Here is a 26,738-nt window from a genome sequence, read left to right as displayed (position 1 = left end):
CAGCTATATCCAAGAACGATAAAACAAGATGAATCCAAAGGGGTAACGTAGAACGTATCAGAGGTGACTACGCCGGACGGAAAGCGGACGGACAAATCTATAGCTTCGGAAATAGTATTATTACAAGTACCATCAAACAAGCGGAGCGGAATCGTAGGTATCGGATATGTAGGGATTTTGTGTTTTCGGATGAACGCAGTATCTATGAAACAATGAGAAGAACCACAATCTACAAGAGCTGGAAATTCGGATACGGATGGAAGTAACGGAAGTGAAACATATGGACAGAGGGAAGTCGGATCCGAGGAGCGCGACAGCGTTGAGTCTTAACTCCTTTGTGCAGGCAGAGTCAACGCGACCCTCCTCCTGCACGGAGCTAGGAGAGTCGCGGACTATTTTTTTGTCTCAGTAGAGACATCCGGTTTGACTTCCGGAGCGACTACTGCAGCGCGGCCTTTGGCAGCACGCGAAGTAGACTTGGTGCATTCCCGAGCAGTATGGCCGGGCCCACCACAGAATAAGCAGAGTTTCTTGTCCATCCTTCTCTGCCGCTCTTCGGACGTTAACTTTCCGTCCTTACCCAGCTTGGAAGTAAGATCCGGAACTTTAGGAGCGGACGAGTTCGAGGACGCGGATGGCTTTGTAGACTTCTGATCATGGGAGTTTCCGGATTTGTGATTTCCGGATCCGGACGTATTGGAGTTCGTCCGGTCAGAAGTGGATTGCTTAGGGGTAGTGGATGAAGTGGGTTTAGCTTCTCGAGAGATCTCTCCCTTCCGTTCCCAGTATCGGGCGTCGATAGTCTGAGCGAGGACTTTGTATTCGGAAAGAGTAGAGGGTTTACCCATGCGACTGATTTCATCCTTGATACGGGCCGGGAGTCCGTTGTAGAATTGGCGTCGTAAGGCTCCGTCGCCCCAGCCACGAACCTGTGAAGCAAGACGCTGGAATTCCACAACGTACTTGTTGATGCGCTGTCCATCGCGCATGTGGAGCTGTTCGAGCTGCATTTTCTGCATCACCGGATGGGTCATGAGGCCCGAAGTTGGCTTGGAGCTCAAGCATGAACACGGAATAGTCATCCATCCAATCCGGATGGTCGTCCAAATCATCGGACAGGAGATCCGGTTCAAACCATTCAAGGGCCATACCCTTAAGGTAGGATTGGGCGAAGTTGACTTTAGCCCTCCCGGTACGGAAAGCCTTAGGCTTGCTCTGGAAGTTAAGCTCACACTGGACAAAGAACGCACGGAGCTTCCGTGGTTCGGATCCGTCGAAGGTATCCGGTTCTCGGACCTTGACTCTAGAATCTTCGGATGCAGGCGCGCGACGATTATTGCGAGCAAGGTTATCGATGGCTTCTGAGAGTCGAAGCATAACGCGGTCTTGTGGGTTTAGACCGTCATTTTCATCATCCTCAACATCCGGATCATCATCCGGGTCACCACCGTTATCATCGGGTGGAATTACCAGGGAAATCATCATCACCATCATCGGGATTATCATCGTCCGGAGGTCCTACGGCAGGAGTGCGTGTTGGGGTTTCCGGGTGTCGACGATTAAGGAGTTCGGATATGGTTTGAGCGGTTCCGTGGGCGCTAACACGGCGCTGAGAGAAACTGGTGAAGGTGTTGACTATAGGTGTCGGATCACGACGGAGGGAGGTTAGTCCGACCGCGTGCAGAGTTGTTTGTGTCTTGGTAGGAGGCATGATAGATGTTAAGTAACTCGGAAAGGTATGAGTTCGAATATACTGTTAAGACCGTACTCAAGTAGTATCGGATCCGAAGGGCTTCGGCCTCAGCTCGTGCGCTGTGCCCCTTTCCCGAGTCTTGCCCCTTATTTCAGAGAGCTAAAGTATCGCGTATTTAGAGTAACGGCCAATCCGGATCGGATCCGGACTAGAAACTAACGGGTGAGGACTGTCCGAAGACAGAGGCGGATATGTAGACTATAGGAATCTATCCTAAGTCTCGGAGTAGACAAGAGTAGCGTATTCAAGTCCGGATGGATAACGGAGGGACTCAGAGTCCAGACGGAATGAGTGCAATCTAAGATGATATTCGAACTGATCTACTACAGCGCATATACAAAGGTTATATACTACGGATAGCTAACGGAATGATCAATAAGCAAAGTCTAAGTGGAGCGTATTGGTAAGTTGGATGGATCACGAATCATGAACCGGGAATGAAGTACAAGTAAAAGCGGATTCGTAAGTGTAGCGGATCAGTAAGCAAAGCGGAAGTAAAGGATAACCGGTATATACCGGTGTACAGGAATACCGAAAGGAGATGAACGATAGTTAGAGTTATATGAACAGGAAATGAAATAAGAATCAAAGCGGATCTGTGGACCGGACGACGGATATGTTCATCGGATCTGGATCGGATCTGAGATCCAGATCATCGGATCTGTAACCGGATATATGGTATATGACAGCACCCATGTTTTTATGCTGTTGACATCGATTTCGAGCATCTTGAGACACCCAGACATGTCCTGAGAGCCTCTGTCTGCAGTCTGCATGTGCATACAAATGTCCTTGTTGATCGGGGCTTGAGTCTTCTTCCAAATGTCTTCTCGGATGATGACAAGCTCCAAGCCTTCATCGAGTAGTGCCATCTCCGTGTGAATGCCATTGAGCATGACTTTGAGCTCACGAAGCGGTGTGGCATGCTCGATTTGAGGAGGTGGGACCGGAATAACAGCTGCGAGAGTAGTGGCAGATGAAGGAGTGGATACTCAGTGCATTTTACAGTGTTTGACAGCTTCCCTGCGAAGATCTGAGCTGACTGCAAGAAGATCAGTGATCATGACATTTGGAACGGCCATCTTGAGCATGCTCTGGTAGGTGCGGGAAGCAGCATCCGGAATGGCTGCTTTCGACTCATAGACATAGGCTGGAGTTTTCTTTGGAGGTGCGAGAGGGACGTCTGGAAGGGGAACATTGATGGAGTGAGTTTGTTGGTGAGCGCAGGAACTGGATGGCGAACTGGTAGCCTTGTTTGACATCTCTTGAGATGGTCTCATATCTGTACTATCAAGCACCGCATTTTTTCACCTTCGAATGAGTGATGGCAAGAGTGTCTGCACCCGAGTCATCATCCTCGACTGTTGTGACCATAGCATGATTCTCTGTGATTCGAGTGCACTGAAAGAAGTAGCTTTCGGATATGAAGGCACTGGAGGGAATGGTTGTGGGAGGAGAGTTCGAGGATGGAGTGGATGATGTGGCAGACTGGGCATGCCTATCTATGGCTTGCTGCAGGTTCTCAATGTCTTGTCGTTGAATTCACGAGCTGTTGGGATTGAGAAGGAAGAGGTTTTCATGAATGATGTGTCCCGTGCGAAGGTATTCAGCAGCTACCTGGCAATATCGAAGGTAGTGAGACTGTCTGCAGAACAAACACTGTTTTGGGAGAAGTGGGGCGCTGGAGGGTACAGGAGGAGCTGTAGACACATTACTGCAGAGTTGATGAGTACGGGGGGTAGCCCAGGCATTAGCGGCAGCAGGAGAGAGACATGCAAGCTGTGAATAACACACCGAATAATTAATATCACCAATGTCGAGATTGTGCATCCATCGAGCAAGTGCATCGACCTCGTCCATAGTGGACTTCTGTGGTGCTTGAACAGGTGCTTGAGGCTGCGTAAAATGCACAGTCTTTGTTCATACTTTGCGAGGAGCATCATGAGGCTCATCTGAATCGTCTGAGTCATATGCTGGACTCTCTCACACTTGACGATGGCTGGTAGTAGTCGGAGGGGCACAACAATCTCTAATGGACTGGATGTGAAGGGTGATGGGATTATTGAACTCGGCGTCAAAAGCCTCATCTGAGAAAACATGATGACCTGCCTCTACAACCTTCTCGAAATGGGCTGGCTCGTTGCGGTTAAAATCTGGGTCCTTAAGCTCGAGCCATTGAAGGATTTGATGATGAGCACAGTGTGTTAGTGGGGTTTGGCTCAGGTTGAGCCAGGGGGTCTGTCCGAGGTGCCAGGGGTCTTGCCTGGGCCTCGAGGCACTTAGATACTTAGGTAGTGCATGTCCTTCGTGTTTGGTTTGAGTCCGTCGCCTCTTGTCTCATAGGCACCATTCCAACGGACCGGTAATCCCTGCCAAAAGTACTTGTCGCGGTTGTGTCCAGAGATCTTGCTATTGGAGACAAGCCAGACGACTATGGCTCAAAACTGACTGTAATAATGCATAAGCTCCTTCTCCGTGTTGATGTCGCTGTCTGCTTGATTAACAACGATGTGTTCAAGCTTGCCAACGGTATAGCGCTGTCCCTTGCTGGCACCTGGATATTGGCTTAAGATGCTCTTCTTGAAGGTCCCATATTCACGACTCTCAAAGCCCGTAAGCATTATCCAAAAACGCTTGGTTTGACGATCCACGTATCAGACTAGACTTTTGCACTTGTCAGCACTTGTTAGACCATAAGTAGAGGTGAGATCTTCAAACACTTTGAAGAACTCCAACAACTCCAACATCTCGCTGTTGAAGAGCGGCGCTTTACTATAATTAGGGCCGGGCATGGCACCTGTGCCTCGATGCACATGAGACATCGTTGTCATTGTCATCAGCTGGGTTGTAGGTCATGCTTGAGTATTAGTGAAGATGGTGGGTCTTAAGATAAAGGGTTGTGGTTGCTGAAAGTTAAATGAGGGTTGTGGTAAGGGTGCGGCGGGGTAGTAGGATATGAAGGTCTAGGGTTGTCCGGTGCAAATGGATTCTCATCTGAGTTGGTGTTGGTGTTGGTGTCGTCATCTGAGTCGATTCTGGGACGAATGGGGCAGGAAATGGGATTTGATGGTGTGACTGGGGCTGGTTGAGGGATGGAAGGGCCGACGAGAGCGCAGTTGTCTCTGATGGGGGCCAGCGTGGATAGTAAGGACAGTGGGATGCGCTAAGATAAGTCAAGAGATCTGAAACACACCCCTCGCGGTGGGCTCCAATATGTAAGAACCTAAGTGGCTCTCACTGTGAGTTCAAAGGGGTGTGGAGACCACTAGTGTGATGCTGTAACGCTATAGAACTAGATTAGTGTTAACTAATGTTATGCGATAATGATCGAGACGAGTGTGAGACGATAAACGATGGATATAGTGATACAATTTAGATAACGAGTGTGAGACTGAGACTGGGCGACTGGTATGATTGCCTGTGGTAGTGAGTGTACATGGGCTACTTTTATACTTCGAAATACTAAGGGTTGGGTATAGCTATGCCGAATTGATTATGTGACGACGGGTGCTGAAGGGAGTGGTGTCCACGCCTGACAGGGTAGAGTAGACTGAAAGGGAAGGGGATACGAAACAATTGAGTGAGTGGTGATATAAAAGGGTGTGGTATTGACAAAGTGACAAGAGCTGCATAGTGGAACTTGACAGATTCGGAGACGGCGAGCTGAAAATAGGGTGACGGTGACAGAGAATGAGAACTGAGGGTCGACAATGACGAGAGGTAAGTGTTGAAAGGGAGTTGAGGTCCATGCTGACCGAGGCTGGCAGTGCGCTGATGGTGGTTAAGGTAAGCATTTAAATGGCTATTTCCGGAATCAAACGATTGGTAATCCTTACAGCTGTCTGTACATGTTCAGCTACTGTACAATCAAATGATATGTGCTTATATTGTATGACCGATCTGATAAGGTGTCAGCAGGAACTGGCATATGAGCAGTTGACTGTTTCTTGCTCATAGAATATCTAGATGATGCAAGTTCAACAGGACTTAGATGTAGCCAGCAGATGATGGGACGTTCAGAAAATGACTGGTGACCGAGAGTCAAACAAGTTTCCAAGTCTTGCAATATCTAGTTTGGCATGACTTAGACGCAGCCAGAAAATGATGCGACATTGAGCGTCAAACCAGTTTCTGGGACTTACAACATCTAGATGATGGAAGATTAGCGAGACTTAGATATAGCCAGCGTGTGGCGGAAATTCAGCAGAATGATAGTCAGCGAGCAGTCGAGAGTATACAATATCTGGACGAATTTGATCTGGTGGTACGTGACCCGTCTGATGGGTCTGTTACCCAGTGTTGTGATATGATATGGCAGGATCTTGCCATATCTAGATTTGGGACTTTTGGTGATAATTAAATTCCAGCCACTCGAGGAAGAACTCTTTCAGCATAGAACCCTCAACAGCATGTGCCGCATCCCCAAAGTTTACAAAGTATTTGCCCCAATGGTTGAGGTCCCTCTTTTCTTCTTCCCTTCTTCCACACCATCTTCCTGCTGCTGTCGACCATTGTCTTACTACTTAAGGGTCTTATGTACAACGCGTGTATAGTGACAACACAACTATACAGGATAAGACTTCTTGCCAGTCCTTAAGTACACGGTCTACGACTTTTCTAGTTTTCATGGTAGATAATGTGTGAGTTCTTGGGAGGGTTTACTGACGTGTCCTCTTCTTGTTGTTCCCTGGTGGAATACTCGTAGATTCCCTAATGTTCTGATAGTAAGATCTGTTTCAATCTCGTAGGTCGTGTCTCAACCTATGAAAGTCTGTCTCAACTTTGTCGTGTTCTCGTGTCTCCCTTCCTGAAAAAGAGAGAGTCTGTCTTAAAATACGTGCCTAGTTAGAAAGCTGTTCTGGTGTTGTATACTCAACCCCTGTAAGGTAGTACACAACAAGTAATGAAGTCTGTCTTAGATATGTAAAGCCTAGTACGAAAGCTGTTCTGGTGTTGTATACTCAGCCCCTGAAAGGTAGCACACAACAAGTAGTTTATAAATAGATTGTTATATAAGCGACCCCTGTAAGGTAGTATACAACTAATTCTGATACAATGTTTATCTTACTTCAAGGCACTCTTGGCCTGCACTTTAAGTCTTACGGACTCTCACGTTTGAGAGAAGAGTGAAAAGTGGGAAGTTATTATTACTCAGTGTAGAATGGGCTCCTTTTATACCTTTTTGGGAGGCCATTTTACTAAGCATGACTCATTACAGCATTAGTAAGTCACTGGCTTACTAACCATGCCATTTGGCAGTGCTGAATCAGCTGCTTACAAAGTAGTTTACAAATAAAGTTCATAATATTACAAAGCATGATAAATCATGACAAGCATGACAAAGCATGATGAAGCATGACCAATCATGACAAATCCTTACAAATTAGATTATTGCCTATCACATGACATGCTTACAAACATATCTGGTGGCTCACTGAAGGATTCTGTGGCTGAATGAGCCTGAAACAAATAGAAACAAATGGAAACAAATGGAAGCCACATGACAAATTATGCAGGGATCCTTACAAAGCAGAATATTGCCTATCACATGACATGCTTACTAACACATCTTGGTCGCTCACTGGTGGCTGAATAAACCACATAAAGAAATGAAAAGGAAAGGGGAAAGGTGAAAACTATCATACTGGAAATATAAATACAAGTAAATCTGTCAAAATGAAACCAATCATAATAATACAATGAGGTACACCTTAGTGTACTCTCTGTAGCTACTTCCTGTCTATCAATGTCATGGTATGAGTTCCATACCATGCATGACACCGTCCTCTGCATATCCATGAGTTATTCTCCTTGGAGCCCATTCAGTCACATTGCATGTATTATACATGCAGCAAATGTTGAAAATATGCTGTTCCACACAGGCCAGCGACGTCGGCCGACCGAATATCTATGTCTGTGGTTTAACATTCGGCCGGTGGGCTCATGGAGCGATGGTTTTAACAGCTGGGGCCCATGCATTGGGATGCTCGACATTAACATGTCGGCTGAGGGCCAGTAAATTGGTGGTGAGATATTGTCAGCTGGACCCACACACTATAGCTACTGTGTGTACCAATCGGCCAATGATGGGGGTGAAGCATATATGTTCCTGTGCGGATTGGTCTGGAAATTGTGGGTATGATGCCATCATATGGGCCAATTGGAATAAAAGGCTGACACCATCATATGGGCCGAGAGACATGAATACCTGTTTATGTTCTTGGCCGATGTGATTGCATCAGATATGCAGTTTCATCAGCCGATCTGATAGCATCAGGTATTCAATATTCTCGGCCCATGTGATAACATCAGGCAGTTACATCGGCCAACCTGATGGAATCAGGCATTCATTTCCGTCGGCCCATAAGATAACATCAGGTATTCAGTTTCGTCAGCCCATACGTTTTCATCAGTGCCATTGGCCAACTTGATGGTATCAGGAATTCATTTCCATCAGCCCATACGATAATATCAGGCATTTAGTATATTCGGCTGACATGATAGTATCAGGTCTATTGGCCGACATGATGGCATCAGGTATTTGTTTTGTCGGCCCATATGATAATATCAGGCATCCAGTATATTCAGCCGACATGATGATATCAGGTCTTTTGGCCGACATGAGGGCATCATGTATGTATTTCCTTGTAAATAGCTGACACCATCATGTTGGCCGATGGTACTGATGCAAACTTATGGGCCGATGAAACTGAATACATGACATTGTCATATGGGCCGACAGAAAGGTATACCTGATGCCATCAGGTCGGCCGATAAACCTGCATACCTGATGTTATCATATGGGCCAAGAATATTGAATACCTGATGCTATCAGGTCGGCTGACAGAACTGATGTTAATGGGCCAATATGTAACTGAATACATGATGCTATAGGGTGGACCAGTCGGTCGGTCGCCGAATGAAACCATCAATTATTATCATACTATCACTGCGCTATGTAAGCTGAGACTGAAACATCTTAATCTACATCCATGTAAGTTGCGTTTGATGACTGAGGTGTCCCCACGAAATTCTGAAGGCTGTCACGGATGAACCAAGCCCTGGGCTGATAGTAATGAATTTCAATATTCTATGTTAAAATACTGGGCAGTGGAATACCAGCTGAAATATTATGGCCACCTTCGGCCAGTCATAGGTCGGCCTGTAGCACCAGTCCATGTGATGCCACCGGCAGTCTTACATTGTAAATCGGTGGACATTTGGCTGAGATATATGCATTTCAATATTTGATGTTAAAATACCGAGCAGTGGAATACTGGCTGAAATATGATGGCCACCTTCAGCTGGTCATAGGTCGGCCTGTAGCACTGGTCTATGTGATGCCATCGGTGGTCTTACATTGTAAATCGGTCAACAGTTGGCTGAGGTATATGCATTTCAATATTTGATGTTATAATACCAGGCAGTAGAATACCAGCTGAAATAATATAGGCCACCTTCGGCTGGTCATAGGTCGGTCTGTAGCATCGGTCTATGTGATGCCACCTGATGAATACCTCAGATCTTCTAAGACTGTATGTGAGGTACATGTTCCAGTTGTCCGATTATAATATATCACTTGTGGAATGTTTTACATGCTTATCAGTGATATGTTGAATTTCATAATTTTCCCACTTTTACTTCCCACACTTTTTGATATGTCATTTTGCTCATTATAGAGTCATCTTTGGATGGATCCTCTCAGTAATTTAGATTCATAATGTGACCTACAGTGGTATGTGGTCCCAGTATCCGATCCCTTAGATTGTGTCACAGGATGACTGTAGACTCTTATCAGTGTAAAATGTTATTGTCCGTTATATTCAACATGTTGATGTCATATCTAACTGATCTTGGGACATGAAAAGGTTGCTTTTATGTCCTACTATTAGATTATAAAACAGTTGATATAGTGGCACACCATTATAGCAGTCGAAACAACACAAATATGAAATAAAACATGTGATAATGTTCAGTCTCTTACAAGGTCCCTACAAAAAGATTGATGTATTCTGACATAGAATATTGAAATGCATGTATCTCAATCACCTTTTTACAAAGTAGGACCACCCGTGACATCGCATGGACCGGCTTTACAAGCCACACCATGACCAGCTGAAGGTGGCTATTATATTTCAACCAGTATTCCACTGCTCAGTATTTTAACATCAAATATTAAAATGCATATATCTCAGCCAAATGTCGACCGATTTACAATGTAAGACCATCAGTGGCATCCCGTGGACCGGTGCTACAGACCGACCTATGGCCAGCTGAAGGTGACTATATTATTTCAGCTGGTATTCAACTGCCCAGTATTTTAACATCAAATATTGAAATGCATATACCTCAACCAAATGTTGACTGATTTAAAAAGTAAGACCGCTGGTGGCATCACATAGACCGATGCTACAGACGACCTATGACCAGCCGAAGGTGGCTATATTATTTCAGCTGGTATTCTACTGCCTGGTATTATAACATCAAATATGAAATGCATATACCTCAGCCAACTGTTGACCGATTTACAATGTAAGACCACCGATGGCATCACATAGACCGGTGCTACAGGCTGACCTATGACCAGCCGAAGGTGGCCATCATATTTCAAGCCAGTATTCCACTGCTCAGTATTTTAACATCAAATATTGAAATGCATATATCTCAGCCAAATGTCAACCGATTTACAATGTAAGACTGCCGGTGGCATCACATGGACTGGTGCTACAGGCCGACCTATGACCGGCCGAAGGTGGCCATAATATTTCAGCCAGTATTCCACTGCCCGGTATTTAACATCAAATATTGAAATGCATGTACCCTCACCCCAATGTTGACCAATTTACAAAGTAAGACCCACCAGTGGCATCATATGGACCGGTGCTACAGACCGACTTATGACTGGCCGAAGGGTGGCCATAATACTTCAGCCGGTATTCCATTGCCCGATATTTTGACATCAAATATTGAAATGCATATACCTCAACCAAAGGTTGACCGATTTACAATGTGAGACCACTGGTGGCATCACATGGACCGGTGGCTACAGACCGACCTATGACCAGCCGTAAGGTGGCAGTTATATTTCAGCCGGTATTTCACTGCCCAGTATTTTAACATAGAATATTGCAATGCATGCATCCCAATCAAATCTTGACCAATTTACAAAGTGAGACCACCGGTGGCATCACATGGTGGTGGAACATTTGTCAAGGGATTTCTTGTACCAAATTATGTCAAGATCAAACTGTATCCATCACAGATGACCGAGCTATTGACCGACTACCCTGGTCTATCTTCACAGAGGTATATGTTGTAAGCTAGTCCATGATACATCATATTTGACCTGACAATGTTTTGACCGACCGACCGACCGACTGACCACCTCATCTATCATGGGGCCAGTATTCTGTAAGCCATTCCATTACCACCGACCATGTCTCTCATACATCACATATGACCGAGCTATTGACTGACCACCTCATACTTGACCGACATAGTCCTGACAAGTATATTTTGCAACAAGTGACTCAGGGGACAGACCCAATGTTCACATATTTGACCGACCGATTGACCGACTGATTGACCAACCTTTGGAGTCTATCATGAGCAAGTATATTTGTAAGACCGATCCATTGACAGAGCAGTGTCCATGACACATCTATATGCTTTGGGTGTCGGCCCCATTTGTATATATCGGTACCACTGCCCACTTGGCCGACCTGTTTATATCGGGCACATATTTCATACACTACCTACCACACAATACCTACCAAATGCAATAGGAAAGTGTACACTTATCTACTATACCACACTATGGGCCCACTGTTGGTATCACATACACACTTGACATAGGGGTGGTCGGCCCATCTGTATATATCAGTACCACTGCCCACTCGGCCGACCTGTTCATATCAGGCATATATTTCATACACTACCCACCACACAATACCTACCAAATGCAATAGGAAAGTGTACACTTATCTACTATACCATACTATGGGCCCACTGTTGGTATCACATACACACTTGACATAGGGGTGTCGGCCCATCTGTATATATCAGTACCACTGCCCACTCAGCCGACCTGTTCATATCAGGCATATATTTCATACACTACCCACCACACAATACCTACCAAATGCAATAGGAAAGTGTACACTTATACTACTATACCACATACTATGGGCCCACTGTTGGTATCACATACATACTTGGCATGGGCCCACCTGTATGTATCACAACAATACATTGATGGGCCCACATTGGCTGGCATGTGTAGAACATGGATATTTCAACATTAGTTGTATGTATTTATCAAGGGTAAAGTGACTGCAGTATGTGCTCCTTGTGTGTTGGCTAGTGGGCTGACAACAAGTAAGTCACAATTTCCCTGTCTTGTCCTGGTTCAAGTAGTGAGAGGTACGTGACTTTGTTGCTTTGTGTGCATATATTCAACAAACAAGTTCAATGCCCACTACAGGACATTGATGTCAGATCAGCTTGGGGTAAATCGTCTACTTCGAGTCTTATATGCGCTGACTAACTCTTATTTGTTTGATTTTCAGAAATACAATGAGGAAGCCAAGAATTTGGTATGTTGTGTTCACTTGGTTGTCTTAATCAAAGTCTTTGCAGGTGTCCAACGATGCGTGGAATAAGAATGTCAATGAGGGCCAAATTTACCAGCCTGTCATGGTGTCAGCCATCTTGTGCTTCCTCGACGTGTCTTGATTCTGCTACCAGCGTCTGCCGCACCTTCATTGCTTTGTTATATGCTTCCTATTTTCGATTGCCTCCACTGTCTGCTCTCGACATGTTTTCGATCAGCTCTGCTGTCTATTTCCTTTCTGCTCGGCTCTCAACGTGTTTTCGAGGTATACTCCACCTGTTTCGCATCGGTTTCCCTGTATTTCCAGCTGCTTTTGTATACCGATTGTATTCTGCATAATACCTACGAAACAATCAAAGCATATTTGATACTATTTAACCCCATTCTGGGAGGACAGCGCGAGTGTGCGCGGATATGCCTAGATATGCGCAATGTAAAAGGAAGCACAAGAGAGCACATGAGACACTGCCCCGTCTTATAGCAAATATGCTGTGAGTCCGGATATCGGGCGAAATGCGCTCGTATGTGCTGTCTCTCGAATGCGCATCTCAACATATTCAGCCCCATTCGGGCACAGTCAACTCTCACTGGGTTTGAGGGATGATATCTGATTGATCCAAGCAAGTATTTCAGCATGAATTCCAGTAGGATATCGATCGATGGGATCAAGGTAGAAGTTCTTCATGAAATCGCAAAGCAGTGACTCGCGCGGTCCGTCGGCGGAATGTTTGAACGCTGCAAAACATCGATCGGAGAACTGTTCGTGGTCTTGGCAACGTGCTAGTGCAATATTCAGGGTGTTCTTAGCATTGCTTCATAGAAGATCGTAGACGTACTAACACAGATTTGAACAGCGCCCAAGTACTTGTGAAGACGTTTTCTCTCAAGGATACCAATGCTTAATCACAACATCCATAACCTTTCTTCCAATTGGTGTACACGCTAATAAAATGCGACCACAAGGATATATGTGTGTCATAGACAATTTCCTGTCATAGGACATGGTCGACGTGTGAGGTGATAAGGGCAATCGTACAAAGAAGTGGGAGGTAGTACAAATCGGAATGGGACATCTGGGACGCGATGAGCGGAAGTCCGAAGATGTCTTGAACAGATTACCTTCCGCATCCACGTGCATGTCATGGGAACTTATGAGAGTCAAAGTGGGTGACCTATTCAGGGAGGACAGACACAGATGCTGAAACAAGAGTGCCAAACATCGAGTTGGAATTCGAGGACGAGTGAACTTTCAAATATGGCTCTGGGAAGCGTCGATGAGCTAGGTGACGAAGGAGCAAGTGGATGTTCCAAATTGGTGGAAAGTGTGCTCATCTCGACGAGAAAGGCCTTGAAAATGAATAGTAGTAAGACAAGTGGGTAGTAGGGAAGGGAAGACATACCGAGAAATGCTCTCCTTACAATTAGCTTATGAAATTGATCCTACTCTTGCACATGCCATGTCGAGCAGTTGAGTACGCGTCGTGGTGATGGAAGGGAGTGCCTTTGGCAGGAATATGATACCGCTGACTGCTTTTCGAATTTTCCTCCTTCAAGAGCCCCCTTTAAAAGCAGCACCGGAAGTATATCGGTGACAAGATATATCGGTGATGGAGGTGATGTTAGCTAGATGCAGAACTCCGTGTGAACGCGATCAGTAAGAAGAGCTGCAGCTTTTGCACCAGACAATTTTGTTCACTCAATTGTAACGTGATAGTAGAATTTAGTGCCGATGAGTGGTGGCGACTTTTGCGGTATCTCGACACTTATGGACCTGTGTTTCACTTTGTTGGCTTGAGTTACAGCTTTCCCTTTCATGATAATTCAAGTAGAGGATGGTGCATTCGGCGTAGGAGGACTTTGTTGACCAGCTTCAAAATTCATCGTTCCTATGTAAGGTCAAACATCTCTATACAGTAACCCCCACCGCCACCTTTATGGAGATTGTTGAGATTTTTAACCATATATAGTCAACTATGGCCTTTTAATATGTTCATCAGTTCACTGATGGAGACCTCCGACTTCTGATAGCCTTTTCGCAGCGGCACGCTGTCCCCTTCACACGACCATATTTTCAATCACTGGCTATCACGTGTCTTGTGCATCTAAGTATCCCGTCGCCGTCCGAATCTGCAACTCGCATAGTTGTCCATTAGTATTATATGATGCTTGACAACAATGACAAGGTTTCTTTTCCCCCCGACCGACTGATCGCGCTAGATGATTACATAAGCAGCGGGTGGCTGCCGCCCGTCCGGTTAATGTAGAAGGAACAACTTATCTAAATTTCCTGATCTCGTGCGGTATGTAATATTGCTCTCAGCTGGCATCGAAGAGATCATTATCATTTACTAGTAATGGTCACGACGTCGATAGGCCGGCCCATCTTTGAAATTCGGAAATGAACTTATCATTGCGTGCTGTCGGGCTACTTTGAGAACGCTCTAGGTGATAACAGAGCCCTCCTAGCATTACTATCAAGACTATAAAAGTGGGGACCGTCAACCATCCCTGAAATCAGGAAACAAGACTGGGAAACTAGTAGCTCTCCGAGCCCGAATCAAACAATGACAAAATCATTAGTGGGTGCGATTCTGGCTGTCGCACTTGCCGCGGCAGCGTCGCCGCCTGGACCAGTTGTGCGTCGACAATTGCAATTCTGCAGTGTTACATCTGAACGTCTGCCTCGCAGTACATCGACCCTCTACTGTACAATGATGTGGGAGCAAACTACACAAAATGGCGCAACTCGTCCGCTATTGGCTTTAACCCCACTAACACTGCACCACCATTCATTCAGGTATTTGACCGCTCATTCCTCAATATTACCGGACCATCTGCCACCATTCGCAAAATTGCTTCGAATCCTGGCTTTGCTTTTGCCCATGAAGCACCCATCTATGTTCAAGATCTAAACTTGGTCATCTTTGCGAGCGCTCGTGGTGGCGCACTTGGATACAGTGGCTGGTATAACAACAGCGTTGTTAGCATGATAAATATGACAGAAGTTGACATGGCGCTGGCTTCTACGACCGGAGATGTCAATATTCAGGTTCAAACAGTGAGTCGCTCCCGCTTGGTCATTGATGCTTCAGTCATCACTTTCAGCTCAACCTCTCCGATGATGTCCAAATGCTCAACGGGGCAACAGGCCCATACAAGGGAGACCTTCTGTTCGTCACCGCAGGTCGCGCTTTGCTTCCTCCTTCTGTTGTTCGCGTCAATCCCAGCCCTCCCTACAATACCACTGTTATTCTGGACAACTTCTTAGGCAGGCAGTTCAACTCGCTTGATGATATCAAAATTCTCCCTGGCACGGACATCATGTTCTTCACCGATCCCCCGTGAGCAATCGATGAGATTATCATATCTACAATGCTAATGGCTTCTTCAGCTACGGGTGGCTTGGCGGTTTCCGTCCTGAACCAATGCTACCATCACAAGTATACCGATTTGATCCGTCCACTGGGCAGGTCAGAGTTATCGCTGACCAGTTTGTGCTTCCAAATGGCATTGCGTTCGCCCCCAACGGAAAAACTGCCTTCATGTAAGTTTGGATTTTCTCACATCTGTGGATCAATCCTGGAATAACTCATTAGCACCGACACGGGTATTTATGGAGGCTTGCTTGGAACGAACCAGACCTTTCCAGCCACAATGTGAGTTTTTCTGCCTAGCGTGATGGTAATCAGATACTCAAGCAAACTCTAAAGCTATCAGTTTGACGTTGACCCAACGACGCAGTCATTCACGAACCGTAGAGTGTTCGCCTACACTGACTCCGGTACACCAGATGGCATTCACCTTGATACCAATGGAAACGTTTATTCCGGCTGCGGGGATGGTATTCATGTCTGGAATGACGAAGGCACGCTCATTGGAAAGTTCTTCCTAAACAGCACCGCATCCGATTTGATCTTCACTAAGTCTGGTCTCGTTATTTTGGAAGGAACGGCGATGTATGTGACAAACATCCAAGCTCATGGAATGTCTCTAGCCGCGTGGTAGTTTTCTGTGTACCGCTATGCCTGCGAATTTGATGTGTATGATGGGATACCCATACATTGAACGTCGTGATCACTGATGTTTGCGCTTTCAACTTTTGATCTTTTCAACACACTGGACAGAACTATCCTGTATACACATCACTAATTATTCTAGGAAGGACCATGGTTCAGCTAAATCCTGATGGCCCGGCCCAGTGCTTGGTTCGCGCATCGGAATGGGCGCCTTTGTGCGTACTTCAATCTTCACACATTCCTGTCATTGAATTTAATGTTTGCCTCATACTACAGGCCCGAGTCTTCTAGGTCCAAGACAAAATGACTGGTCAAGTGGTACTAACCGTAAAGAAGTCCCGTGCATCGTTGCGGCTCAAAAGTACAATATTGCAACATGAAGCCCGCGTCCTTCAAATCCGAACTTTGTGCGGCCATCCAGCCACCCCTTTGGTATAGTAGGCCGTCGGGCGATTCGAATATTTCGAACATCTCCCAACGAAGGTATTGGGGCCGAGTCACATAGGTGACATCTGCGGACAAGCTGAAGAAATGCGAAACAGGATCGTTCCTCAGCTGGCTGTACAAATGGTGAATATTTTTTTGGAATCTATTTATGTCCTTTACAAAAGTACTACTCTATGTAGGACAATTCGATCTAGTCTATAGGACCCCAGTGTCCTTATCACACTGCTCTGGATGCGCAAATGCCCTGGTGTGGGTCGTATCCCACCAGTCCGTCGTTACCGCCAGCCATTTTAGATGCACCATCCATCATGATGAGATAACTTCGAGAGTACATGCAAAATTGTCTGTCTATCTGGTGCATAACTGAACATGTACTCAGTCGCACAAGGCGAACTAGTACAGGAATCGGATGGGATGAATATGACATGGACAGGTGCTCTTGTTTTGACGGGTGATTCCATGTAGGCGAGTGGCTGGTGATGTACAGGTGGTATAGGGAGGGGAGGGGTGTGGACAGTGCATGGCGATATAATTGATATTCACTGGTATAGAACACTTTGCCGAGTAGTGTGGTACAGATACTAAGCTGAATGAGGGGGTGTGGGAGCCGTCATGTCGACGGCAACACTATGTAGACGCGCCAGCAAGCAGTCGATTCATGATGTGACCGGTGACCGGTGACCGCCGACCGGTGAATATTTCAATTTCAATTTTCGGCGGACACTCTCGAGCTTAAGTGCTAAGGGTGTCGCGCTCCTCCTATCTCGTGTTCTCGGCGATGCAAGACTCGCAAGTCGAATGTCGAACTGATTACATAAATACTTACTAGAAGGAACAACTGATCTGAATCTCCTGATCTCGCCGTGCGGTGTCATGCGGCGGTACGTAATGCTCTCGGGCATCGAAAACTTGACCAAGGCTCATGCATCATGACTCAATTAATGGTCGAGACTCGAGATTGACTTTGACCGGCCGGCCCACTGTCCTTGAAATTCGGAAATGAACTTATCATCGCGTGCTGTCGGGCTACTTTGACAACGCTCTAGTGATAACAGAGCCCTCCTAGCCTCATTACTATCAAGACTATAAAAGTGGGACCGTCAACCAGAGTCGCTGATGAAACCAGGAAACAAGACTTGGGAAATAGCTCATCCGAATCAACGATGACAAAATCAGCAGTGGGTGTGATTCTGGCTGTCGTCCTTGCTGCTGCATCGTACACGACAGCGTCGCCGCCTGGAGCAGTTGTGCGTCGACAATTGTAATTCTGCAGTGTTACATCTGAACGTCTGCCTCGCAGTACATTGACCCTCTACTGTACAATGTTGTAGGAGCAAACTACACAAAATGGCGCAACTCGTCCGCTATTGGCTTTAACCCCACCGACACTGCACCACCATTCATTCAGGTATTTGACCGCTCATTCCTCGATATCACCGGACCATCTGCTACCATTCGCAAAATTGCTTCGAATCCTGGCTTTGCTTTTGCCCATGAAGCACCCATCTATGTTCAAGATCTAAACTTGGTCATCTTTGCGAGTAATGATGGTGGCGCACTTGCATACAGTGGATGGTATAACAACAGCGTTGTTAGCATGATCAATATGACAGAAGTCGACATGGCGCTGGCTTCTACGACCGGAGATGTCAATATTCAGGTTCAAACAGTGAGTCGCTCCCGCTCGGTCACTGATGCTTAACCGTCATGACTTTCAGCTCAACCTCTCCGACAATGTCCAAATGGTCAACGGGGCAACAGGTCCATACAAGGGAGACCTTCTGTTCGTCACTTCAGGTCGCGCTTTGCTTCCTCCTTCTATTGTTCGCGTCAATCCCAGCCCTCCCTACAATACCACTGTTATTCTGGACAACTTCTTAGGCAGGCAGTTCAACTCGCTTAATGATATCAAAATTCTCCCTGGCACGGACATTATGTTCTTCACCGATCCCACGTGAGCAATCGATAATATCATCATATCCACAATGCTAATGGCTTCTTCAGCTACGGGTGGCTTAACGGTTCCGTCCTGAACCAATGCTACCATCACAGGTATACCGATTTGATCCGTCCACTGGACAGGTCAGAGTTGTCGCTGACCAGTTTGTGCATCCGAATGGCATTGCATTCGCTCCCAATGGCAAAAACTGCATTCGTGTAAGTTTGGGTTTTTCTTGCATCTGTGCATAAATCCTAGAATCACGCGTTAGCACCGACACGGGTGTTCTTGGAGCCTTGTTCGGAACGAACCAGACTTTTCCAGCCACAATGTGAGTTTTTCCGCCTAGCGTGATGGTAATCAGATACTCAAGCAAACTCTAAAGCTACCAGTTCGATGTTGACCCAACGACGCAGTCGTTCATGAACCGTAGAGTGTTCGCCTACATTGACTCCGGTGCACCAGATGGCATTCAGCTTGATACCAAGGGCAACGTTTATTCCGGTTGCGGGGATGGTATTGAGGTCTGGAATAGCGAAGGCACGCTCATTGGAAAGTTCTTCCTAAACAGCACCACAGCTGAGCTGATATTCACGAAGTCTGGTCTTGTTATCTTGGAGGAAACAGCGATGTATTTGACAAACATCCAAGCTCATGGAATGACTCTAGCCGCGTGGTAGCTTTCTGTGTACCGCTATGCCTGTTGCGAATTTGATGTGTATGATGGGATACCCATACAGTGAACGTCGTGATCACTGACATTTGCGCTTTCAACTTTTAAAACCATCCTGTGTCCGCATCACTAATTATTCCAGGAAACATTTTCAAGTTCAGCTAAATCTTGATGGCCCCGCCCAGTGCTTGGTTCGTGCATTGGAATGGGTGCTTTTGTGCGTACTTTAATGTTCACACATTCCTGTCATCGAAATTAACGGTTGCCTCATACCACAGGCCGTTTTTTCAGGTCCAACACACAATTACTGGTCAAGTGGTGAAGTGGCCCAAACCACTCTCTATGGGACGGACAGAAAGACGTGCTGTGCTACCCTACTACATCCGAGCTCTATGCCTACGCTACAAACATTGCCAAACACCGGCCAACCTCGCCTACTGCCTGACCCCCTGCCTAGGGGCCCCCCACTCCACGCCCCCCTTTGGAAACAGCGACGCCCTCGTCGCTACGTCTCTTCTCTATCCACCGCCTCTCGTTTTCTTGACTCCGTTCTCGGTTCTACTCCTCTTCTTCCCCTTCTTGTTCGTTAGGTGACTCTTCCTCATCCGTTTCTTCTTCGTCTGTGTCTTCGTCGTCTTCGTCTATGTTTTCTTCTTCTGTTTCTTCCTCGTCTGCGTCCTTGGATCTCTCTTCTGCTTCTTTCTGTTCTTGTTGTTTTGCTAACTGGGTGCCTGGTCTAGGTATGAAGCTTCTTAGGCGGCGTGCATGGAACTCCCCGTTTATGGCTGTGCCTTCTAACATTTTGAACTTGTAGGATTTGCGTAGTCATTCCGCAATGCGGCATTGGGGCGACCAGTGTGGTAAGATCTTGCGCTTTGCTTCGTATGTTGTATTGAGACTGCTATGGAAAAATTGAACTAGTTGTCCCTTCGAAAATACAACTTCCCTTGGTGATCTTGCAAGGACTTGCTTATCAAACGCTGCCTTTTGCTTGAAGGTGTATCTCACTGTCGCGTCATAACCGTCTAGTTGCTGTTGGGCTACATAGGCCATATGGGTGCCTATGTCTGTAAGTTGTAACACTGATGCACTGTTGGCTAGGTCAGTGTGTGGCGTATTGACAACTTGTCCTAATAATAGCTCCTTTGGCGAGAACTTGAGGGCAGGGAGTATGTGATAATTGAGCACCTTAACCGCCTCGTCCAAGTGGTTTTGGCCAATTCTTTGGTAGCCTATCCCATGTTATGTTGCTATAATCGTCCTTGCCTAGATCTGGGGCACACAAATGTTTCAGTACATGTAGCAAAATTTTATTGGTTCCTTTGACTAGACGTTAATCCATGGTGCATATGCTGCAATGATGTGTCTTTTGCAAGCCCATTTCGTGCAAAAACCCTTGACTTCATGATTGTCGAAGTATCGTCCACTGTCAGTCATGAATGTTTCTGCCGATACAAAGTTGTGGAAAATATTCTTTAGATTGTCAATGATTGTTTTCGCAGTCCCTGCTGTCTTGTATCTGAAGACCCAGACATGTTGGGAGAACGTATCAAGGTATACACCTAGCATGTGATATCCTTTCACTTTAGGTAGTGTGAGATAGTCTCCTACTAACAGCTCAAATGGATGTCTGCAGGTGATTGGCTCTAATAGTGAGTGCAAATGCGCTGCGCCAAAGTTTTTACACTTAGCGCAGTCTCCTATAGCTGTCATGATGGATTCATTGAGTCTTGGGCTGTAAATTTTGTCAGTTAGTGCAATTTTTGTTGTGTCCCTACCCCAATGTCCTCCTTCCGTGTGTTGTTTTCTTGCTAATTCCTTTGCTTCTTCCCTAGTAATTCAACTCTGCTTCGTGCTCTTACTGTTGTGCCTCCTTTCAATCTCCATAGTTTCCTGTCTTTGACCATGTACTGTGACGCTTGGTGTCTTTCTTTCTTCCGGTCCTTGTTACAGTCACTGTATGCCCCTATTTCTTTCTCTTCTATTTACTTGTATTACGTCACGTGCTGCATGATGCCGCCGCTAGACTCATTCATTCTGTCATATCTCTGACTCATTGTATTACACCATGATCACTATCTCACTGTCGCTAGGTGATCTATTCTTGCTATCTCTGACTTGCCTCTTATCTCTGACTCATTCACATTCTCACACCTGCCCTGAAGTGGTTATCATTCACTATATAAACACACTTTGTACACTGTAGTTCTTTACTTTAATCTAGTGCTGCCGCAGTTCAGTCCCGAACCTAGGTTCGAACCTGAACTTTTGCGAACGGAACCACCGTTCGGTCAGTAGTTCGACATATGATACAGGACCGAACCTTAGGTTCTTCGTTCGGGTGGTCTTGGATGGACGTCGGACCCGTTCGGACGAGTCTGAACCGGTCCAAACCCATCATTAGAGTTGCAGGTTTGTTGCTTCTGTTCTGCGACTCCTCAGGTTCGTCGAAAGATGCTCACTGTTGACATATCAGTAAGTTTACCGGTGAAATTATCACCGGTGCAATCATCCCTGGCGCAATCATCACCGGCACTATCATCACCGATGCAATTGATCAGAGTGGATATTCATATCTCATTCTGGTCTTACGCAGAACATCAGCAAAGGATAAAAGGGTGGGGTGCGTCCAAGGTTAGCTCATTCATCAAAACATGTCGAACTCTGCAGTTAATGCTAATGGTGTTTTGAAGGATGCGTCCGAAATCAAATGGTATCATGATCCTGACGATGACATGCCCATCTCGCCCCATCCTGAACACATTCTCATTTTGACGACACTCTTACTTTCATCATGCAGCCCTCGACCCTAACTACAAAGTTGCCTACGCTAAGGCAAAATGGGTGTCTCAAGACTTTGCTGATGGAGTGAAACAGCTCGAAGATGTGGTAAGTCCATGGGTATCTCAATAAATTGTCTGCGCACTAACTTAGTATCTAGTTTGATCAGTATTATCGTGCCCCTCCTTCATCTGCTGCGACGACACATTCTGCTACACCATCCCTCTCACGCCAAGGTTCCTACGGCCAGAGCTGGATGCGTGATGCAATCAAAGCTCGTGTCTCACATGACGCAGCTCGTCAAAGGCCTCGTCGGGAATTGGAGGACTACTTAGCTGCACCACTGGAGGATGTTGAGAATGTAGTCGCGTGGTGGGGTGTAAGCTCATATCCTTAATATTCCGTGTAACTTGAAGCTGACAATTATTTTTTTAAAGCATCACTCGGTTCAGTATCCCACTGTTGCTCGCATCGCAAAAGATTACCTCGCTATTCAGGGGTCTGCGGTAGCATCTGAACGGGCATTCTCAAGTGGCGGCCATCACCGGCACCACACGTCGCAACTGCTTGCTTCCAGAGACATTCGAGGCACTTCAACTGTTGAAAAGTGCGTACCATCAAGGCCAGTATCAGCAATGGTGCAGGCTGAGCTTGTTGCTCCTCAAATTTTATTGTTGAATAGTCTAGCCTACAATTGTTCGTACTTGGAAAATTTTGCTAATTTCATGTTGCGTTCGGCGGTTCGAACTGGTTCGAACTCGAACCCGACCATTGTGAACCCGTTCGAAGTGGTCCGGCCCAGAGTCCACCCTACCTTTGTGAACTTGACCGAGGTTCAGTTCTCGGTCCTCAGTTATCTTGAAAAAAACTGGACGGAACTGAACTTCGGCAGCACTACTTTAATAGTGGTTCTCAAAGTTGATTTCATAGAATCTGGAAACGTCAAAAGTTTGCGAGTTGCCGGTTGTATTGAAGCTCCGACGCTGACAAATAAACCCTAAGCTTTGTACCATCTGCTATAGCATTCTGAAGCTCCATCACTGATATGCCCCGTGAATCAGATCGAAAGATGCTGCTTCGCAGCCTCAAACAAACCAGAAATGACCTTTCCGTCGCGCAATACATGGAACTAATTGAATTTATGATAGATCAAATACTGGATGAAGACTCAGACTCTGATACAGAGCTTGATGATGCTGCCAGTGGCCGTAGCGACTCGGATATCAGTATACGGACTGCATCACCAACATGGCCGGAGTCGCCTACATCGTCAATCACATCTGCCTCATCAATCAACTCTCTGGTATCGCTCTCGACAGCATACTCCGACTTCTTATCGCATGATATCCCGGACATGTGTGAACGGGTCTTTACCCAGTTCATTGACGCAATCGGTGCGCTGCATGATGAGGTGGAGAAGTGTCGAGTGCTGAATGTGCATCCACGTCTGAATCGCGCACCTCAGCTTCACTTGCTGGAGGAGTGGGCTCTGTTCTCAGCTGATAAATTTCGCCGCAAGCTTCGTGTTGAGGCAGATGTGTTCGATGGACTCACAAAGTTAATTCAAGAACACCCCATCTTCTATAACCGCTCAAATAACCCCCAACTCCCTGTTGCGGTCCAGCTCGCCATTTTTCTAAACGGTGTCGGCCATTATGGCAATGCCGCGACTACTGAAGATATATCTGACTGGGCTGGAGTATCCTTGGGGACCGTTTATAACTGCTACAAACGGGTTATGATTGCGATCTTGCAGCTTCATGACCGGGCGATTCATTTCGATCCGCTTGATCACGAGGATCAAATGGAGCGAGAGCGGGCGAAAGCTTACGTGGAAAGCAAGACATGTCGTGAATGGCGTGGAGGTTTTCTTTGTGTAGATGGGACTCCATCCCCTCTACACGAGAAACCTGGTTGGCATGGTGAAGGGTTCTTCGACAAGAATTCGGACTACTCTCTAACAGCCCAGGTAAGTATCGGTTCGGTGTGCAACACAGTGACTTACAGTTTAAAAGGTTGTTATATTCCCTCATAACCTTCGTATCGTGGACTATGTCATTGGCGTACCTGGGAGTCTCCATGACTCAAACGTATTCGCACGAACGAGAGTTTCCCGGCATCCTGAGTCGTTTTTTGGTGCAGGAGAGTGGTTGTGGGCGGACTCGGCATATGCTGCACGAACCTGGTGTGTGCCACCATATAAACGGCCACCGGGAGGGAGTTTGACGGAGGACCAAAAGACGTTCAATCACAACCTGTCAACGGTGAGTATGGATCACAATACATGTTCATAGTGCTTACCAAGTGTCTAGGTCCGTGTTCGTTCAGAGCATTTTTTTGGCTCTATCAAGGGCCGGTTCCAATCACTGCGGGAGCTTCGCATCCCAATCCAAAATCAGAAGGACCTTGACTACGCAAACATGTGGATCCGTTCGTGCCTCATTCTGCACAATTTAATTATTGAAATCGAGGAAAAATTAAACCATGGGGACTCGAATGTCCGCTTCTACCAACAACCTCGGAGGCCAAGGCAAACTGATGGCGATGTGGGAGAGGAGGATCAACAAGAGGGTGGTGCAATAGGTGATCAGACTTACATTGGAAGTGTGGGGCAGGATTTTCGCAACACGTTGAAGACACGGTTGCTTTCCTCGTTGGCGTAATTAGAACGTACATATCTTGAGTCCAGTGATACGGTTTGTTTCGATCTTGGGTTTCTTTGCTACTCTCTTTGTCAAGTAGAAGCTCTTCGTCCTCTTTAGTACCCAACGAGGGAAATTTGCGCTTAAGTTCAGCGTCAAGTAGAAGCTCTTCATCCTCTTTAGTACCCAACGAGGGAAATTTGCAGAGAAAGGACCATTTGCATTGCTTAACGATCAGTTGTATGACATAGTACGGACCTAGTACTTCAGTTTTGATCAAGACCACGCTCCATAGTAATACGACGAATCCGGGCCTCCTCCTCTTCTCGACGTGCACGAGATAGCTCAAGTTCGATTCTTGCAAACCTCCATTTGCTGAACTATCCTCTCCCGTTGGTGGAGGTGGTCTTGTTCAGCAAGACGCATTGCATGCTCCCACTCATCACGAGCACTGCGGGCCTTGAGATCACGAGCCCAGACTTTGCTCTCAAGTTTCATACGCTTATAGTGTTCATGCTCGACACGACCCTCGCGTTTGCCATCGAGGTGTACCATTAAAGACTCTGCCGTTTGGGACATCCTTTCTGCGGTCTGGTCAAGAGCATTGGTGCCAGGGCGTTTGCGTGATGAAGAGGGAGGACGGCTAAGCTGAGATGATGTGCTTTGAGAAGATGGACGAGACTGCTTTGCAGCGAGAGAAGGTGAGCTTTCGCGACTTCCCTTAAGTGAGCTGACACGGAGAGACCGTAGTGCTCGGCTGGCACCAATGTCCGAGTCTTCTGAGTCAATAGGTGTAGACTGATGGCTCGGTGAAGACTCCTTGAAATCCGAAAAAAAAGACAGTGAATTATCAACGGCGTTTTTATTGGATGCTGGTGAGCGCTCAGGAGAGTTCAATGATACTACTCCTGGGCCAAGCGCATCAGAAGTTGAGATGGGAGGGAGCTGTGGTCGTTGGTACCATGATGGTAATGGAATTAGCGAGAATGAATCAGGTGTGTTGCTAGGACCACAGTCCGAAGTTAAAAGTGGTGATGATTTGACTGATTCCACGCGGGGGGGCTGGTCAACCACCATATCATCTGTCACATCTACAACACCACCATCATCCATAGTGCGAGGATTGATCTCAACTATTTCTCCGTCTTCAGGGTCTGTGTGAGTGTCGTCGTCACCTGTAGCCGGTTTTAGTTGCATCGATTGAATATCAAAGTGTTCCAATGCGGCAGATGCAAAGTCCTGCCCTACATCCGCAGTAGAGAAGGCATAGTTGAAGGCTGGGTTGGTCCGCCACCAGCCATGAAGCTCAGGCCACCAGGGAAATTTTTCGAGCTTTGTATCTGATGGAAACACGGTTAAGACATGTGCAGATCAACACAGCTAAAACGGACCGATCAACGACTTCATCTTTGGATCCTCTTGGAGCTCTGCATACGTCTTTCCTGCTCCTGACTGCTTGAGGTCCTTGTTGAACTCGTTGTATTTTCTTCGAAGTCTGAAACATCTTATCAGTGATTCCAGTGGGAAGATGAATGACGCAGGAGGAACTAGATACTTACGTGCCGAAACGAGTTGAAACTGGTTTGATAAAGGCCTTAGGGTCCTCTTTGAAGAGTCGTTGAACCTCCAGATCCTCATCATTCGAAAATACTGCGTGTGCGACCTGTGAATAGACAACATCTCTTGAACTACCACTCTGCTTCTTCTTCCGACCTTGCTCCTTGGCATCCTTTGCCGAATCAGAGAAAAGCTTGATTCGTGCATTGTCATTTTCCTTGCACCAGGCAAGTAGCCGTTCAGTACGAGCACCACGGACCCCCTCCCAGTGAATGGTACACTTCTTCCCAGTGTCCGTACTGGCAGGTGCGTTGGCCT

General features: G+C 46.4%; 3 protein-coding genes across 3 annotated transcripts; 2 read left to right on the top strand and 1 right to left on the bottom strand.

The window, feature by feature from the left end:
• Positions 1-2,373: 2,373 nt before the first annotated feature.
• Positions 2,374-3,613, bottom strand: DFJ58DRAFT_732923 (uncharacterized protein; the record flags this gene model as incomplete). Its single annotated transcript, XM_041386223.1, has 4 exons — positions 2,374-2,711; positions 2,760-3,003; positions 3,065-3,251; positions 3,300-3,613. The coding sequence occupies 4 exons, from the start codon at positions 3,611-3,613 to the stop codon at positions 2,374-2,376; spliced, it is 1,083 nt and encodes a 360-aa protein (XP_041239063.1).
• An 11,316-nt stretch (positions 3,614-14,929) lies between these two features.
• DFJ58DRAFT_718388 (calcium-dependent phosphotriesterase) lies at positions 14,930-16,551 on the top strand (the record flags this gene model as incomplete). The annotated part of the gene is made up of 7 exons (XM_041384468.1): positions 14,930-15,001; positions 15,055-15,423; positions 15,471-15,706; positions 15,757-15,909; positions 15,962-16,021; positions 16,076-16,321; positions 16,524-16,551. The coding sequence occupies 7 exons, from the start codon at positions 14,930-14,932 to the stop codon at positions 16,549-16,551; spliced, it is 1,164 nt and encodes a 387-aa protein (XP_041239062.1).
• A 1,440-nt stretch (positions 16,552-17,991) lies between these two features.
• On the top strand, positions 17,992-19,506 carry DFJ58DRAFT_916759 (calcium-dependent phosphotriesterase; the record flags this gene model as incomplete). Its single annotated transcript, XM_041395496.1, has 6 exons — positions 17,992-18,075; positions 18,129-18,497; positions 18,547-18,782; positions 18,833-18,985; positions 19,039-19,098; positions 19,153-19,506. 6 exons carry the CDS (start codon positions 17,992-17,994, stop codon positions 19,445-19,447), a joined length of 1,197 nt encoding a protein of 398 aa, XP_041239061.1. The 3' UTR covers positions 19,448-19,506.
• Between the last annotated feature and the right edge of the window lie 7,232 nt (positions 19,507-26,738).

This window comes from Suillus subalutaceus (genome assembly GCF_016647625.1).
Source record: "Suillus subalutaceus strain FC151 chromosome Unknown DFJ58scaffold_135, whole genome shotgun sequence".
In the NCBI taxonomy this organism is placed as follows: Eukaryota; Fungi; Basidiomycota; class Agaricomycetes; order Boletales; family Suillaceae; genus Suillus; species Suillus subalutaceus.
The sequence above is the reverse complement of the archived record's forward strand: the minus strand, read 5'-3'. Positions and strand labels throughout refer to the sequence as shown.